Source organism: Scyliorhinus torazame, chromosome 8, assembly GCF_047496885.1.
Source record: "Scyliorhinus torazame isolate Kashiwa2021f chromosome 8, sScyTor2.1, whole genome shotgun sequence".
Lineage (NCBI taxonomy): Eukaryota > Metazoa > Chordata > Chondrichthyes > Carcharhiniformes > Scyliorhinidae > Scyliorhinus > Scyliorhinus torazame.
In genome coordinates this window covers 25,777,622-25,796,708 of record NC_092714.1, presented here as the reverse complement: position 1 = coordinate 25,796,708, position 19,087 = coordinate 25,777,622, and the positions used below count along the sequence as shown (strand labels likewise).

The window sequence follows — 19,087 nt, the reverse complement described above, 5'->3', positions numbered from 1 at the left end:
TGACTCCAGCCACGTAGGCGTCCCGGACGGCGGGTTCCATATGTTGAGAGGCCGTGACGACTTGGTAGTTGCAGCTTCGCGCAAGGACTTTGAGGTCGTGTAGGTACTCCTCCAGCGATTCCCCGGGTCGTTGGCGGCGAGTGGTGAGGAGAAGCCGCGTGTACACTTCGTTCACCGGCCTTATGTATAGGCGCTTCAGCATTGTGAGGGCGTCCGCGTATGTGGAGGCTTCCTCGAGTTGTACAGAGATTCAATGGCTCACCCGGGCGTGGAGGAGGCTCAGCTTCTGTTCATCGGTGATGGAGGGCGAGGAGGAGGCGGCGAGGTAGGCCTCGAAACATCGGAGCCAGTGTGAAAAAATCCCTTTGGCTTCCGTGGCCTGTGGGTCGAGTTCCAGTCGGCCAGGTTTGAGGGCTGATTCTATTGCGGTGTTGTAGTTGATTAAATTGATGCGACCATCAATTCACGCGAGACAGAGAGTTGAAGTGAACAGTGGCTTTAATCGACTAGAACAGTGCCCGCCTGCAACTGCTCTGCTAATGAGAGCCGCTTACAGGGCAGCAGATCTTTATACCTCCCCTCAAGGGGGTGGAGCTAGGGGCGGAGCCCACAAGGGCACCAACATGATACATTCCATGTAGTACAGTACAATGGTCCATAGGTGGAGCCCACATGGGCAACAGCGTGATACAATGTAATACAGTGGTGAATGGTTAGTACAATACGTTCACCACAACTTATTGACCTTTGATAATCTTTCTTATTGTCACAAGAAGGCTTGCATTAACACTGCAATGAAGTTACTGTGACAATCCCCGAGCCGCCACACTCCGGTGCCTGTTCGGGTACACTGAGGGAGAATTCAGAATGTCCAAATGAACTAACAGCACGTCTTTCGGGACGTCTTGTGGGAGGAAACCGGAGCACCCGGAGGAAACCCACTCAGACACAGGGAGAACAAAGTAGTGTTTTCTAACTTCTCTTCTGAATGGCTGTCCCCTTGTCCAAGAGTATCCCACCTGCAGGAAAGTTTCCTCACTTTCGGAGTCTTAATACCTTCAATCAGATCACCCCTTCCCTTTCTAAATCATGAGGTTCAATGCAAAATCAAAGCTGGACTCTTCTACACCTCCATTCTCTATATAAAATAACATCTTCTCCACTCTTACCTGCAGTGGTATATTTTTGGTTTTCAATTGATTAAGTTTGACTATTTAACCAAGTAGATATCTTGTGAGCTTCTTACCCAGTTGGTGATGGGCTTCTGCCACTAAAAACTAAGACTGGATCAGAAACCTCCAATAATCTCCACAGATTAACTGCAAGACTTCCATAGAGACTGGGATTTGGTGGCAAGCATGAACTCAACGAAACACCGGAATAGGAAGTCCCGTTCATCAAGACAAAGTGTGGTGACCCCCCAGGTACTGCATACGCAAGAGTGTAAAAGAGAAATTAAACTTGGGTACTAATGCTAAACAGACAGGATCACGCTGGCTGCCTGTTACAGTACCACGTCATTACACTCCCCGCCTGTTACACTCTCAACCTTAAACTATCTCCACATTCCACTCTTTGTCCACTACATTCCCTTCCCATTACAATCCCTTCCCATTGCACCCCCTTCCCATTACACTCCCCACATGTTACACTCCCAACCTTAAACTATCTCCACATTCCACGCTCTGTCCGTTACACTCCCCTCCCATTACAATCCCTTCCCATTACACTCCCCACATGTTACAGTGCCTGCTCGGTACATTTAACGAGTAGGAAGTGCAGTGGACAAGGAGTGTAACAGGGAAGCAACAGCACTGTCCATTTTGCTCAATGGTGTAAGTTGAATCTTTTCCCGCCATTGTTGGTATCTGTTGAAACTTGCTTCATGGCCATTACAGATCAGAGTAGAATTTTTCAGATTTAAAAAAATCTATATATCGCAGTGACCTCTGCTGTCTTGTTTTATTTTCCCATTCCTGGAATGGTGGCTGGAATCCTCTGCAAAATAAACCCGGAGCCAGGCAGGAAATTTGTCCTGATTCCTGCTGGGTGGTGGGACGACTGAACACGCACAGTCTTCTGCTCCTCAGCTCCTTAATCATGCATCAGCAAAGAGCTTGGTAAATGTTATGGTGGGGCAGGAAGGAGGTGGCCGCACCTCCATGACCTCAGGGGTCCAAGGTCCCGCCCCTATATTGAAATGGCACCCGGACAGCCATTCGCTCACTGCAGGCCAGGTGCACTGGATAACTCATCCAGGATAGCCTCAAAACACATTCAATCTTCAGCCCTCTGGTTAAGCAAATCCTGCCTGCGGATTCTCCTTCAGGCCATCCACGATTGGTGGAAGGTCCTCATTCCGAGGGATGGGAGCAGGAGGCCGCTCCAGCTGAACACACCTGCCTGAGAGGACGTTGCTGGGGAGTATATCACGCACGGGGCCCAAAGATAGACCACCCTGTGGGGCAAGAGGTAGAAAAGAAGTGTTGCCTTGAAGCTGAAACAATGTGTGTAATTAGCTGAAAACCAACGGGCTATTTCTTATTTAATTATTGACAAAGACCAAATGGTTATTTTCTACCAATTGGCTGAGGTGCACTTTCAATTTGTAAGACATTAAAAAAAGGGGTCTTGAGGAGGCATTTTGGACTGGGACAGAGAAAGAGAAAGAAGAGCAGAGAGAAGTAAAGAGACGTAAAGAGAGATGTTCAGAGAAAGATGTTGGTAGCAAGGGGGGGCGAGAGAGCAATTTTTATGGCGAGATGTTGAGCGCTGTTATCAATGCTTTCTCGTGTCATCACTTTGTGACCTGGCATGAGAAGGGTGGTGAGAAGTCTGTTCAATTGTTCAAGTTCAGCTTTCTCCTCTGACAGTTAATTACTGTCAATTGGTGGTTTACTTTCTATCTTTCTGATTTCTTACCTTTTTAATAGAACAACATAGAACATACAGTGCAGAAGGAGGCCATTCAGCCCATCGAGTCTGCACCGACCCACTTGAGCCCTCACTTCCACCCTATCCCTGTAACCCAATAACCCCTCCTAACCTTTTTGGTCACAGAAGGCAACTTATCATGGCCAATCCACCTAACCTGCACATCTTTGGACTGTGGGAGGAAACCGGAGCACCTGGAGGAAACCCACGCAGACTCGGGAAGAACGTGCAGACTCCACACAGACAGTGACCTAGCGGGGAATCGAACCTGGGATCCACTGGACCGTCTTTTACCCTGCCCAGGACAGTCTGTTAAACTTGTCCCCGGGGCGGTCTTTCACCATTCCTCCCTGGACCTGTCCCCAGCTCCTGTCTCCCATCTCGAGCTTAATCTCTGAACTTTCCCCATCTCCAGGTCTTATCTCCATCTCACCATGCCCCTCTGGTCCTTCTTGTTGTGATATCATGGTTGTGTTGAAATTCACCGACTGACCACTAGGAGTCTCATTAGTATATAAGTGAATGTTAGAGTCAGGTGACCTGAGACGGAGTGGAGAGCAGGGAAGAGACAGGTTGCTTGTGCATGATCATACTGTTATTTCATCAGTTAATGTTAATAAATCATTTATAGCATTAGCTACAAGTGTTCTTGTAATATAAATCAGGCCATCCAACACGAGCATTACACTTCCCACCCCCTGGTCCTGCCTCTCTCTCAAAATTCCAGAATGGTTTTGCGAGAGGCACCCGATGTTTATCAGTAATGTTGCAAAATTAAGGCGAAAGCAGTGACTACTGACCTCTAAGACCCGGACAAAGTGGAGCTCGCCAGGTGTAGTTCTAATTAGCCACTAATTTTGAGGGAAATGTGATTCAGGCGAGTTGGCCTTTTAAGAAACATTCGGTGCACAGAATGTAGAAGATGCTGATGAAAGCAAATGGGATTCCAAACATTGCTCAGCGGGAAACTTGACCCACCTTTAACCTGCCTGCAAAGCTGGGAGAACATAATTCCAAACTAATTTCCCACCTTCGGGACACTTTTATGCACCCATTCCAAATTACCACGGTTCCCACCACGGGCGATTCTGTCCGATAGGTTGATGGCTCACGTAGGACGCACCATGCTAGATAGGTTTTTTCTGGTTTTGTTTGGGGAAGACCAGTAGAGATGAGTCCAGCACATTAAGCTTTGAAGCTATAAAGAAGGACCCCCCCCCAAGCAAAACAGATTCACAACTGAAAGAGAGATGAATGAATCACATAATCCAGGACTATAAAATACCGGCAAAACATAAATCTTAAGGACATAAACCGGAAATTCCTATATGTGTTACAATTTTCCACGAGGGCAAGCCATGAATTCATTTTAACTGGGGTACCATGAAAGGATTGTGTTTAGCTCAGTTGGCTGGAGAGCTGGTTTGTGAGGCAGAGCGAAGCCGCGATTGTGGGTTCAATTCCTGTCCTGGCTGAGCTTATTCATGACGCCTTGTCCCGCACCTGAGGCGTGGTGACCCTGAAAGGGGAGAGAAGCCGATGGCCATCTGGGACTATGGCAATTTAACTTGTCATCCTTTTTAAAAACGTATTCATTTTTTAAGTTTAGAGTATCCAATTCTTTTTTTCCCCCCAATCCAGGGGAAATTTGACGTGGCCAATTCACCTACCCTGCACATCATTTTGGGTTGTGGGTTGAGACCCACGCAGACAGGGGGAGAACGTGCAAACTCCACACGGAGTTTACTTTTAACCCTTAACATTACAGGATGTTTTTCACATCATGGAGCAGTGGATAATACACTGCAGCCTAAGAGCTCAATGTTACATGTTCATTTCTGAAAATAACAACAAGCACTGGGATAAATATCTGATTGGGATTGAGGGTTACCGGCTAAGAAGAGACAGAGGCCGTCAGGTACCCTAAGGGATTTTCAGTGTACCTGCAGCAATGGCCATTAGGGAATGCACCTGAGTTACATGAGATATTTTGCACCACATTTTCCTCTTTCTGTGGTACCCAGATTCAGGAGCGTGAAATGTTGGTTCTATTCCTGCTGGATGGAGGGAGTGAGTGGGATGTCAGTTTGAGGATGCCCGTGGCAGACAGCAGTCAGACCAACATCATTTAAATTTGGGCTGAGGTTTGCTTGATAATCTATTGGAATCATGACTATTGATGCAGAGCTAAAAAAATTACTTTCTTTCCTTTCCAAGGTGTCTACAAATTTGATGCAGTTAAATGGTCAAATTCAACCATTATTGCCACCGGTTGGAACACCTGTAACCAGTATTGTGATGGACGCACCAGTTGTTAACGGAGATTGTGGTAATTCCAAGGGGTTTGCCTGTCCGAATAATGTCTGGCTGTCCGCATTTGGTGCTCTGGAGGCACAAAAGGAAGAACAGAAAAAAATCTCAGTTAAGGTAAGTGACTTTGTATTGTGAAAGTAATGCAGAAGCTTCAGCCTCCTGCAACCAGTACACCCACCCTGCATCTCCCACACTTCCCCATTCAGCTCTTGAGAGTGGGTTCCATGGGAACTTGTGGCTTTTTGGCTTTTCTGTCCAAGTGGGCAGGAAAGAAATGAATGGACGTGCATTTATATAGCACCTTTCACAGCGTCAGAATGTCCCAAAGTGCTTTACAGCCAATGGAGCACCTTTTAAAAAATATATATATTTTATTGAAGTTTTTCAAACAAAAATTTTTCATTTTTACAACTTAGTAATAAAATGTACATTAAACGTTATTTAAATAATATATTAAACTAACAACAAATGAGGAAAAAGTAATACACAAGAAGCAAATATAAACAACTAGCATAAAAAGAAAAACAAAAACAAAGCACAAAATAAACACTCCCTCCCCCCTCCCCTCCCCCCTGGGTTGCTGCTGCTCACTTTTCTGTTTTTCCATTATCGCTCCGCGGGATAGTCAAGGAACGGTAGCCACCGCCTGGTGAACCCCTGAGCCGATCCTCTTAATGCATATTTTATTTGCTCCAGTCTTATAAACCCTGCCATATCGTTTATCCAGGCCTCCACGCCCGGGGGTTTCGCTTCTTCCCACATAAGTAGAATCCTTCGCTGGGCTACTAGGGACGCAAAGGCCAAAACGTCGGCCTCTTTCGCCTCCTGCACTCCCGGTTCTTCTGCAACCCCAAATATAGCTAACCCCCAGCCTGGTTTGACCCGGACCCCCACCACCTTTGAGATCACTCTTGCCACACCCACCCAGAACTCATGCAGTGCCGGACATGACCAGAACATGTGGGTGTGGTTCGCCGAGCTTCCCGAGCATCTCCCACACCTATCCTCCACCCCAAAAAACCAGCTCAGTCTTGCTCCCGTCATATGCGCCCTGTGTAGAACCTTGAATTGGATCAGGCTAAGCCTGGCACAAGAGGACGAGGAATTTACCCTGCTTAGGGCATCTGCCCACAGCCCCTCCTCAATCTCTTCCCCCAGCTCGTCTTCCCATTTTCCCTTCAGCTCCTCTACCATCGTCTCCCCCTCGTCTCTCATGTCCCTGTATATTTCGGACACTTTACCTTCACCAACCCATGCCCCCGAAATCACTCTATCCTGGATCCCTTGCGTCGGGAGCTGCGGAAATTCCCTCACCTGTTGCCTTGTAAATGCCCTTACTTGCATGTATCGAAAAGCATTCCCTGGTGGCAACTTATATTTTTCTTCCAATACTCTCAAACTCGCAAACGTCCCGTCCACAAACAGGTCCTTCAGCTTCCTAATTCCTGCTCGCTGCCAACATTGAAATCCCCCATCTATCCTCCCCGGGACGAACCTGTGGTTATTCCTTATCGGGGACCACACCGAGGCACCCGTCACTCCCCTGTGTCGCCTCCACTGCCCCCAGATCTTCAACGTCGCCACTACCACTGGGTTTGTGGTGTACCTTTTCGGGGAGAACGGTAGCGGCGCCGTCGCCAGCGCTTTTAGGCTCGTTCCCTCACAGGACGCCATCTCCAGCCTTTTCCACGCCGCACCTTCTTCTTCCCTCATCCACTTACAGACCATCGAAACATTTGCGGCCCAATAGTAGTCACTCAGATTCCGCAGTGCCAATCCCCCTCTGTCCCTACTGCGCTGCAGGAACCCCCTCTTTACCCTCGGGGTCTTTCCCGCCCACACAAAGCTCGTAATACACCTGTCTATTTTTTTTAAAAGGCCTTTGTAATCAGGATGGGGAGGCACTGAAACACAAAAAGAAACCTCGGGAGGACCACCATTTTAACCGCCTGTACTCTGCCCACCAATGACAGGGGCACCATATCCCACCTCTTAAAGTCCTCCTCCATCTGCTCTACCAGTCGCGTCAAGTTAAGTTTATGCAGGGTTCCCCAGTTCCTGGCCACCTGAATCCCCAGGTATCGAAAATTCCTTGCTACTCTCCTCAGCGGCAGAACATCTATCCCCCTGCCCTGTTCCCCGGGGTGCATCACAAAAAGTTCGCTCTTTCCCATATTTAATTTATATCCCGAGAACTCTCCAAACTCCCTGAGTATCTGCATTACCTCTGGCATCCCCTCTACTGGGTCCGCCACATATAGCAGCAAATCGTCTGCATATAATGACACACGATGTTCCTCTCCCCCTCTGAGCACCCCCCTCCACTTCTTAGAGTCCCTCAGCGCTATGGCCAATGGCTTGATTGCCAACTCGAACAGTAACAGGGACAGGGGGCACCCCTGTCTAATCGGAAGTAATCCGATCTTTGCCTATTTGTAACAACGCTTGCCACCGGGGCCCCGTACAGGAGTCTAACCCATCTAATGAACCCCTCCCCGAACCCAAATCTCTTCAGCACCTCCCACAAATAGTCCCACTCCACTCTATCGAATGCCTTCTCTGCATCCATCGCCACCACTATCTCTGCCTCCCACTCCGGTAGGGGCATCATCATCACCCCCAGCAACCTTTGTATATTGGCGTTCAATTGTCTCCCTTTAACAAACCCTGTCTGGTCGTCATGTACCACCCCTGGGACACAATCCTCTATCCTTGTCGCCATCACTTTGGCCAGCAGCTTGGCGTCTACGTTTAGGAGGGAGATGGGCCTGTATGACCCACACTGCAGCGGGTCTTTGTCTCGTTTCAGAATCAACGATATCGTCGCCTCCGACATTGTCGGGGGTAGTGTCTCCCTTTCCTTAGCCTCATTAAAGGTTCTCGTCAGAGGTGGGGCCAGCAGGTCCACATATTTCCTATAAAATTCCACCGGGAACCCATCAGGTCCCGGGGCCTTCCCTGCTTGCATGTTCCCAATTCCTTTAATCACCTCCTCCACCTCAATCTGCACCCCCAGACCTGCCACCTCCTGCTCCTCCACCCTCGGGAACTCCAGCTGGTCCAAAACGTGTATCATTCCCTCTTTCCCCTCCGGGGGTTGGGACTTAGACAGCCTCTCATAAAATGTCTTAAACACCTCGTTCACTTTCCCTGATCTCTGCTCCATCTTTCCCGTTTCGTCTCTAACTCCTCCGATCTCTCTCGCCGCCCCCCTCTTTCGAAGTAGATAGAACCCTCAAGAGTATTGAAAGTCAAAGAGATCTAGGAGTACAGGTCCACAGATCACTGAAAGGGGCTACACAGGTGGAGAAGGTAGTCAAGAAGGCATACGGCATGCTTGCCTTCATTGGCCGTGGCATTGAGTATAAGAATTGGCAAGTCATGTTGCAGCTGTATAGAACCTTAGTTAGGCCACACTTGGAGTATAGTGTTCAATTCTGGTCGCCACACTACCAGAAGGATGTGGAGGCTTTAGAGAGGGTGCAGAAGAGATTTACCAGAATGTTGCCTGGTATGGAGGGCATAAGCTATGAGGAGCGATTGAATAAACTCGGTTTGTTCTCACTGGAACGAAGGAGGTTGAGGGGCGACCTGATAGAGGTATACAAAATTATGAGTGGCATAGACAGAGTGGATAGTCAGAGGCTTTTCCCCAGGGTAGAGGGGTCAATTACTAGGGGGCATAGGTTTAAGGTGAGAGGGGCAAAGTTTAGAGTAGATGTACGAGGCAAGTTTTTTACGCAGAGGGTAGTGGGTGCCTGGAACTCACTACCGGAGGAGGTAGTGGAGGCAGGGACGATAGGGACATTTAAGGGGCATCTTGACAAATATATGAATAGGATGGGAATAGAAGGATACGGACCCAGGAAGTGTAGAAGATTGTAGTTTAGTCGGGCAGTATGGTCGGCACGGGCTTGGAGGGCCGAAGGGCCTGTTCCTGTGCTGTACATTTCTTTGTTCTTTGTTCTTTGTTGAAGTTGTTGGGCCAGCAGTCGGCTCGCCTTTTCCCCATATTCGTATTGTATTCCCTGTGCCTTCCTCCACTGCGCCTCCATCTTACCCGTGGTCAGCAGGTCAAACTCCGTCTGTAGTCTTCGTCTTTCCCTGTATAGCCCTTCATCCGGGGCTCCGCATACTGCCTATCCACCCTCAGAATTTCCCCAATCAATCTCTCCCTTTCTTTACCCTCTTGTTTCCCCTTGTGGGCTCCAATGGAAATCAGCTCTCCCCTAACCACCGCCTTCAGCGCCTCCCATACTACTCCCACCTGGACCTCCCCACCATCATTGACCTCCAGGTATCTTTCAATACATCCCCTCACCCTTCCACATACCCCCTCGTCCGCCAGTAGTCCCATGTCTAATCTCCAAAGTGGGCGCTGCTCCTTTTCCTCTCCTTGATCCAGATCCACCCAATGTGGGGCCTGATCTGAAACAGCTATAGCCGAGTACTCCGTTCCTGCCATTTTCGGGATCAGCGCCCTTCCCAAGACAAAAAAGTCTATCCGGGAGTATACTTTATGGACGTGGGAGAAGAAGGAAAACTCGTTACCCATCGGTCTGGCAAATCTCCACGGATCTACTCCTCCCATCTGCTCCATAAATCCCTTAAGCACCTTGGCCGCTGCCAGCCTTCTCCCGGTCCTGGATCTGGACCGGTCTAGCCCTGGATCCAGCACTGTGTTAAAGTCCCCCCCCCATTAACAAGTTTCCTGCCTCCAGGTCCAGGATACGTCCCAACATTCGCTTCATGAATCCCGCGTCATCCCAGTTCGGGGCGTATACGTTCACCAGCACCACCGCCTCACCTTGCAATCTGCCACTCACCATCACGTACCTGCCCCCACTATCCACCACTCTGGTCTTAGCCTCAAACGATACCCGTTTCCCCACCAGTATTGCCACCCCTCTATTTTTCGCATTTAACCATGAGTGGAATACCTGTCCCACCCATCCTTTCCTTAGCCTAACCTGATCCGCCAATTTCAGGTGCGTCTGAAGTGCATATGTTTTAATGCAAGAAGCATTACGGGTAAGGCAGATGAACTTAGAGCTTGGATTACTACTTGGAACTATGATGTTGTTGCCATTACAGAGACCTGGTTGAGGGAAGGGCAGGATTGGCAGCTAAACGTTCCAGGATTTAGATGTTTCAGGCGGGATAGAGGGGGATGTAAAAGGGGAGGCGGAGTTGCGCTACTTGTTCGGGAGAGTATCACAGCTATACTGCGAGAGGACACCTCAGAGGGCAGTCAGGCTATATGGGTAGAGATCAGGAATAAGAAGGGTGCAGTCACAATGTTGGGGGTTTACTACAGGCCTCCCAACAGCCAGCGGGAGATAGAGGAGCAGATAGGTAGACAGATTTTGGAAAAGAGTAAAAACAACAGGGTTGTGGTGATGGGAGACTTCAACTTCCCCAATATTGACTGGGACTCACTTAGTGCCAGGGGCTTAGACGGGGCAGAGTTTGTAAGGAGCATCCAGGAGGGCTTCTTAAAACAATATGTAAACAGTCCAACTAGGGAAGGGGCGGTACTGGACCTGGTATTGGGGAATGAGCCCGGCCAGGTGGTAGATGTTTCAGTAGGGGAGCATTTCGGTAACAGTGACCACAATTCAGTAAGTTTTAAAGTACTGGTGGACAAGGATAAGAGTGGTCCGAGGATGAATGTGCTAAATTGGGGGAAGGCTAATTATAACAATATTAGGCGGAAACTGAAGAACATAGATTGGGGGCGGATGTTTGAGGGCAAATCAACATCTGACATGTGGGAGGCTTTCAAGTGTCAGTTGAAAGGAATACAGGACCGGCATGTTCCTGTGAGGAAGAAAGATAAATACGGCAATTTTCGGGAACCTTGGATGACGAGTGATATTGTAGGCCTCGTCAAAAAGAAAAAGGAGGCATTTGTCAGGGCTAAAAGGCTGGGAACAGACGAAGCCTGTGTGGCATATAAGGAAAGTAGGAAGGAACTTAAGCAAGGAGTCAGGAGGGCTAGAAGGGGTCATGAAAAGTCATTGGCAAATAGGGTTAAGGAAAATCCCAAGGCTTTTTACACGTACATAAAAAGCAAGAGGGTAGCCAGGGAAAGGGTTGGCCCACTGAAGGATAGGCAAGGGAATCTATGTGTGGAGCCAGAGGAAATGGGCGAGGTACTAAATGAATACTTTGCATCAGTATTCACCAAAGAGAAGGAATTGGTAGATGTTGAGTCTGGAGAAGGGGGTGTAGATAGCCTGGGTCACATTGTGATCCAAAAAGACGAGGTGTTGGGTGTCTTAAAAAATATTAAGGTAGATAAGTCCCCAGGGCCTGATGGGATCTACCCCAGAATACTGAAGGAGGCTGGAGAGGAAATTGCTGAGGCCTTGACAGAAATCTTTGGATCCTCGCTGTCTTCAGGGGATGTCCCGGAGGACTGGAGAATAGCCAATGTTGTTCCTCTGTTTAAGAAGGGTAGCAAGGATAATCCCGGGAACTACAGGCCAGTGAGCCTTACTTCAGTGGTAGGGAAATTACTGGAGAGAATTCTTCGAGACAGGATCTACTCCCATTTGGAAGCAAATGGACGTATTAGTGAGAGGCAGCACAGTTTTGTGAAGGGGAGGTCGTGTCTCACTAACTTGATAGAGTTTTTCGAGGAGGTCACTAAGATGATTGATGCAGGTAGGGCAGTAGATGTTGTCTATATGGACTTCAGTAAGGCCTTTGACAAGGTCCCTCATGGTAGACTAGTACAAAAGGTGAAGTCACACGGGATCAGGGGTGAACTGGCAAGGTGGATACAGAACTGGCTAGGCCATAGAAGGCAGAGGGTAGCAATGGAGGGATGCTTTTCTAATTGGAGGGCTGTGACCAGTGGTGTTCCACAGGGATCAGTGCTGGGACCTTTGCTCTTTGTAGTATATATAAATGATTTGGAGGAAAATGTAACTGGTCTGATTAGTAAGTTTGCAGACGACACAAAGGTTGGTGGAATTGCGGATAGCGATGAGGACTGTCTGAGGATACAGCAGGATTTAGATTGTCTGGAGACTTGGGCGGAGAGATGGCAGATGGAGTTTAATCCGGACAAATGTGAGGTAATGCATTTTGGAAGGGCTAATGCAGGTAGGGAATATACAGTGAATGGTAGAACCCTCAAGAGTATTGAAAGTCAAAGAGATCTAGGAGTACAGGTCCACAGGTCATTGAAAGGGGCAACACAGGTGGAGAAGGTAGTCAAGAAGGCATACGGCATGCTTGCCTTCATTGGCCGGGGCATTGAGTATAAGAATTGGCAAGTCATGTTGCAGCTGTATAGAACCTTAGTTAGGCCACACTTGGAGTATAGTGTTCAATTCTGGTCGCCACACTACCAGAAGGATGTGGAGGCTTTAGAGAGGGTGCAGAAGAGATTTACCAGAAGGTTGCCTGGTATGGAGGGCATAAGCTATGAGGAGCAATTGAATAAACTCGGTTGATTCTCACTGGAGCGAAGGAGGTTGAGGGGTGACCTGATAGAGGTATACAAAATTATGAGGGGCATAGACAGAGTGGATAGTCAGAGGCTTTTCCCCAGGGTAGAGGGGTCAATTACTAGGGGGCATAGGTTTAAGGTGAGAGGGGCAAGGTTTAGAGTAGATGTACGAGGCAAGTTTTTTACGCAGAGGGTAGTGGGTGCCTGGAACTCACTACCGGAGGAGGTAGTGGAAGCAGGGACGATAGGGACATTTAAGGGGCATCTTGACAAATATATGAATAGGATGGGAATAGAAGGATACGGACCCAGGAAGTGTAGAAGATTGTAGTTTCGTCGGGCCGTATGGTCGGCACGGGCCCCCCTCCCCTCTCCCCACTTTACATTTCTGTGCCACCACCTCGCTACCTCTCTCCAAACATCAATTTCTCAAGTCTAGTCCAATTTCTCTTCCTGAATGAATGTCCATGCCTCCTCCGCCGTCTCAAAGTAGTGGTGTGTGCCCTGGTGTGTGACCCACAATCTTGCCGGCTGCAGCATTCCAAATTTTACTTTCTTCCTATGGAGCACCGCCTTGGCCCGATTGAAACTCGCCCTCCTTCTCGCCACCTCCGCACTCCAGTCTTGATATACGCGTATCACCGCGTTCTCCCACTTGCTACTCCGTGTCTTCTTAGCCCATCTCAGGACCATCTCCCTGTCCCTGTAGCAGTGGAACCTCACCACTATTGCTCGTGGTGTTTCCCCTGCCTTTGGTCTTCTCACGAGGACCCGGTACGCTCCCTCCACTTCCAGGGGGCCCGTTGGGGCCTCAGCTCCCATTAGAGTACGGTGCATCATACTCACATACGCCCCAGCATCAGCTCCCTCTGTCCCTTCGGGAAGACCTAAAACCCTTAGATTCTTCCTCCTTGAGCTGTTCTCCAGGGCTTCCAGCCTTTCTATGCACCTCTTATGTAGTGCCTCGTGCGTCTCCGTTTTTACCACCAGGCCCTGTATCTCGTCTTCGTTCTCGGCTGCCTTTGCTTTCACTCCACGGAGCTCCATCGCCTGGACCTTTTGTGTTTCCTTCAATCCCTCGATTGCCAGTAACATCGGCGCCAGCACCTCTTTCTTGAGCTCCTCCACACATCGTCGGAGGAACTCCTGCTGTTCCGGGCCCCATACCATCTGGGCTCCCTCAGCCGCCATCTTGCTTCTCCCTTCTCTTCTCTGCCGCTGCTCCAAGGGATCCTCCGCAATCTGGCCACTACTGTCGCTCCTTTCCATCCACACCCGGGGGGGACTTCTTTCTTTGTCACCTCACACTGGGTTTGGCCGTAAAAAAAATTCCGTTGGGGCTCCCGATAAGAGCCCAAAAGTCTGTTAAAACAGGAGATGCCAAAACGTGCGGCTTAGCTGGTCATCGCCGCAACCGGAAGTCATGGAGCACCTTTTTTGAAGCCTGGTCATTGTTGTTATGTAGGAAGTACAGCAACCAATTTGCAGACAGCAAGCTCTGCAGACAGCAATGAAATAACCAGATAATCAGTTTTTAAATGATTTTGGTTCAGGGATACATATTGGCCAGAAATCTCCAGTGGGTGGCACGGTAGCACAGTGGTTAATACTGTTGCTTCACAGCGCCAGGGACACGGGTTCGATTCCCGGTTTGGGTCAGTGTCTATGCAGAGTCTGCACGCTCTCCCCGTGTCTGCATGGGTTTTCTCCGGGTGCTCTGTTTTCCTCCCACAAGTCCTGAAAAATGTGCTGTTAGGTGGATTGGACATTCTGAATTCTCCCTCAGTGAACTCGAACAGGTGCCGGAATGTGGCGACTAGGGGATTTTCACTGTAACTTCATTGCAGTCTTAATGTAAGCCTACTTGTGACAATAATAAAAGATTATTATTATGTATTTTTTTGAACACTCGCATTGCATTTTTGACATGTATCTGAGAGAGCAGGCATCTCTTCATGTGGGCAAAGGTAATGGCCGGGATTTTCTAGCACCTTGTGGTGGGTCTCGCTGAAGGAGATTCAGTGGCCCAGCCAAAACTCCATTGATTTTGGGTGGAACCAGACAGTCCCAGTGGTGGGCGGAGCCGGTAAACCCTGCCCAAGGTCTAGTTTTCACTTAGCACCGAACTGTGGTCAGTTTTATAATGCAACAACAGATTTTTGTTCTTGCAAGATAAAGCAATTGGGGTGGGCTCAGAACATCACATCCATCCTTAGACAGCTACTGGTGATCTTCAAGAGAAATACTGATGTTGTACTCTGTAGAACACGGAGGTCTTGTGGTAGCATCCCTGCCTCTGAGCCAGAAGCTCCGAGTTCAAGTCCCACCCCAGGACTTGATGACCTAGGATGTGCGTCCATGACGTGGTCAGACAGGTTGTGTGTGTCAACCTGCAAATCAGTCCAATAAGCCAATGGCACGGGTCAAGAGTGAGAGAGACTCCTGGTCATCCATCTTGTTGCAGAGTAGCGAGCTTCAAGCTATAAGCCTCTGGTGTCAGGTAATCGACCTGTTCCAGGAATAACTAACTATGGAAACAGACAGAAGTCTGTCTTTGTGCACCACGAAGTGCTAGAAAGAAATTTGAACTCTGTAGCACTGTGGTTCCAGCTTTTGTATTAATCAACGTGTGGACTTGTAATATCTGGGAACTCAGTTAAAGTGAAAAATATTTTGCATTTATTTATTTGATAGTGTCCTCTCTTTCAGTCAATGGATACTGCGTTTTACAATGAATACGAAAGTAAGGTACGACCTTGCATTGATCTCATTGATTCACTGAGAGCGCATGGCGTGGAGAAGGATTTGGGACTTCCCGCCATCGCAGTGATCGGAGACCAGAGTTCTGGGAAGAGCTCAGTCTTGGAGGCACTGTCAGGGGTGTCACTCCCACGGGGCAGCGGTAAGAGAACTTTGTAATCATTGTGCCATTATGTAGAATGTGTGGTATATAAAGGGTTAATGTAATATCATAATTGACCACTAGATGGAACTGGGAACAGATCTATAAAAAGGACTGACTCTCGGGCTTCTGGGGGAGAGTGCAGGAGAGAGGAGAGTACAGTTTAAGACAGAGTGCATGGGACAAGTATTAGTATAGTGTAGATTGTAGTTTAATAGATTATTGCTTGTGATAGGAGTAAGTGTCGAGCTATATATTAAGTAGTGTAATAAATGTTAGCTTTGTTAATGAACTTCTTGTGTGATCTTTGTGAACACTACGACATCCATCCTGAGTATAAGAAACACAAAGATCAGCACAATCATTACCTGCCCATCCTGCTCACTATGGCGAGATTCTCCGGTATCCCGGCCAAGTGTTGACGCCGGCGTCAAAACTGGCGCGAGCGGTGCTGGCGTCAACCCGCCTCCACGCCCAGTAATTCTCTTCTTCCTCGGGGGCTAGAATGGCACCGGAGTGCTGTGCGCTGTCCCGGCGCCGAAAGCCGGCCCTGCATGGCCGGCGCTGGTCCGCGGGACGGCCGTCTCCGCGCCGGCACATTCGCACGGTTGCCGGTCCCCGTGCAACATGGTGGACAACTACAGGGGCCCGGGGCGGAGGAAAATAGGGGGCAATTTTAGCGTGGCCACTCCACCCACCCTGCACATATTTGGGTTTTGGGGTGACACCCACGCAGACATGGGGAGAATGTGCAGAGCGATTAGAATTTCTTGAGGTGGTAGCAAACAGGGTAGATGAAGGAATGTAATATATTTTGATTTCCAAAAAGCACTCACTAAGGAACCGCTCAAAAGGCTGCTTCATAAGATAAGAGCCCAGGGTGCTGGGGGTAGTATATTAACATAGATAGAGGATCGGATAACTGATAGAAAGCAGAGAGTTGGGATAAGAGGGACGCTTTCAGGAAGGCAACCAGTAACTAGTGGAGTGTCACAGGGATCACTGCTGGGGCCACCATTATTTGCAATAACTATTAATGACTTGGACGAGGGAAGCAAATGTACTATTGCCAAGTTTGTGGATGACACAAAAATAGGTGGGAAGGCAGATGGTGAGGATGACACAAACAGTCGACAGAGAGATATAGACAGGTTAAGTGACTGGACAAAAACTTGGCAGATGGAATATAATGTAGGATTATGCACTTTGTTGGAAGGATTAAGGATATTATTGAAATGCAGCAAGACTGCAGAAAGCTGCAGCACAGAGGGATTGGGGAGTCCTTGTGCATAAATCACAAAAACCTAGCCTGCAAGTTCAGCAGGTCATAGGCAAGGCAAATGGAATGTTGGCCTTTATTTCAAAGGGAGTGGAGTATAAAAATAGAGCAGTCTTGCTAAAACTATGCAAGGTGCCATTTAGACCACACCTGGAATACTGTGAGCAGTTTTGGCCTCTATATCTAAGGAAAGATATACTGACATTGAAGGCAGTCCAGAGAAGGTTCACGAGGTTGATCCTGGGTATGGAGGAATTTTCTTACGAGAGGTTCAGTAGGTTGGACCTGTAGTCATTGGAGTTTAGAAGAATGAGCGGCGATCTTATTCAGACATATAAGTTTCTCAGGGGGCTTGACATGGAATATGTGGGCAGGTTGTTCCTTTTGTGGGAGAGTCTAGTGTCGTGTTATTCGCCCTGGGGTAATACGGACTGCAACACGATGCAGATAAACTGTAAAGCATGCACCAAACGTAGGCGTTGGTTCAACATGATTTATTGAACTTCTATAACTATGCACACAGCTGGCTGTGGGTGGACTCTCTACTACTCTAAGTAAACTAACTCTAGCTAACTGGACCAGACTAGCTCTGATCTACGTGTAGAAGGTGCTGACTGATATATACACCCTGACTGTCACTACAGTTGTCACCAGTGGAAAGAGGCGGACTGTCGATACCTCGTGTGTTTTATAGTGGGAGACCACCCTCTGGTGTTCTGTCCAGTGATCTGTGTTCTGCCCTGTGTGTTGATTGGCTCACCTGGGTGTCTGTCACTGCCTGTTTTTGCCTCATGATCTGCATGGGTGCATATTATGACATCTAGGACCAGAGGCCGTAATCTCAGTGTAAAAGGTCACCCATTGAAAACAGAGATGAGGAGGGGTTTCTTCTCTCAGAGGGTAGTGAATCTCTGGGATTCTTTACTGCAGAGAGCTGTAGAGGCTGGGTCATTGAGTATATTCGAGGCTGAGGTATACTGATATTAATCAGTAAGGGAATCAAAGGTTATGGGGATAAGGCAGGAATGTGGATTTAAGGATTATCATATCAGATCAGTCATGATCTCATTGAGGTGGAGTAGACTCGATGGGCCGAATGGCCTACATCTGCTCCTGTGGCTTATGGTCTCATAGTCGGGATAAATGGTCAATTTTCTGGTTGACGAGCGGAGAAACAGTTCAGAGAAGGTTCACTCAACTACTTTCTGGAATGAGGGTGTTATCTTATGAGGAAGGGGCGTTAAATTGGACCGATATCCATTTGAGTTTAGAGGAATGAGAGGTGATCTTATTGAAACATGTGAGACCCTAAGGGGACTTGACAGGGGGGATGCTGAGACCATGTTTCCACTTGTGAAAGAGACCAGAATCAGTGTGACATTCCATTTGCTACTGTAGTAGTGTAATGGTACCTCTATTGCTTCTTAACTGTAGCTGAATAGATGCTGCCCTTGACCACTTTAGGAAATCCATTTTTACCTGCACTGTAATGTTCTCCCTAATCATCACTGCCATTCCTCGTCCTTTTCTTCTTTTCCTGTGTTTCCTGAGCCCGGGCATCCAGGAATATTTTTCATCCAGTTCTGTCCTTTTTTGAACCCGGTCTGGGTTATTGCCACAACATAATTGACAGCATTTAATGTAGGTAACAGGAATCTTGGCCGCTGGCTGGACTGTTTGCAAGAGACCCACGTTGCCTACTTTCAGGAAGGCCCATCCAATTAAGTGCCAATCAGACACTTAACTATGCAGCTGGTGATCTTTCTGATCCCGGGGTGTAATTCCATCCCCATCCCCTGAGAGCTACTGGCCAATCAGAGGCCGGCAGCTCTGCATTACCTGTATGACCACTGGCTAGGCAGTGGCCACTGCCGATAATGCAGCCAGAGGAAGCTGAGGGTCAAGGGTCGCCGAGATATCCATGCCAGAGGTATGCGGTGGCAGGAAGGAGGTCACAGGTTAGTTTAAATAAGTTCAAGAGTCAAGTTCAAGTGTTTTCGGAAAGTCATAAAATGGATGGATATGCTGAGGAGGGAAGTAGTTAGAGTTGGTACCTCAACAGAAAATGTGTAGACCTCTATGAGTATCTTACAATATCTTCAGATTATCCTTGAAGTAGAACTTCATGTTGGACCTTAGCACAGAGCGATGAGTAAAACATTGCCCCATCCATTATTCTCACATCCCAATTTTCAGT

General features: G+C 48.3%; 1 protein-coding gene across 3 annotated transcripts in view; it reads left to right on the top strand.

The window, feature by feature from the left end:
• Positions 1–19,087, top strand: part of LOC140427693 (interferon-induced GTP-binding protein Mx3-like) — an 86,820-nt gene that overhangs the window by 8,389 nt on the left and 59,344 nt on the right. For 2 of the 3 annotated variants that reach the window (XM_072513198.1, XM_072513199.1), the window contains exons 2-4: positions 1,315–1,424; positions 5,152–5,361; positions 15,419–15,611. In XM_072513198.1, coding sequence (XP_072369299.1) covers positions 1,359–1,424; positions 5,152–5,361; positions 15,419–15,611 — 469 coding nt within the window. In that variant the 5' untranslated portion in view covers positions 1,315–1,358. The remainder of the gene's footprint in view (positions 1–1,314; positions 1,425–5,151; positions 5,362–15,418; positions 15,612–19,087) is intronic. The other variant, XM_072513200.1, reaches the window with a different exon arrangement.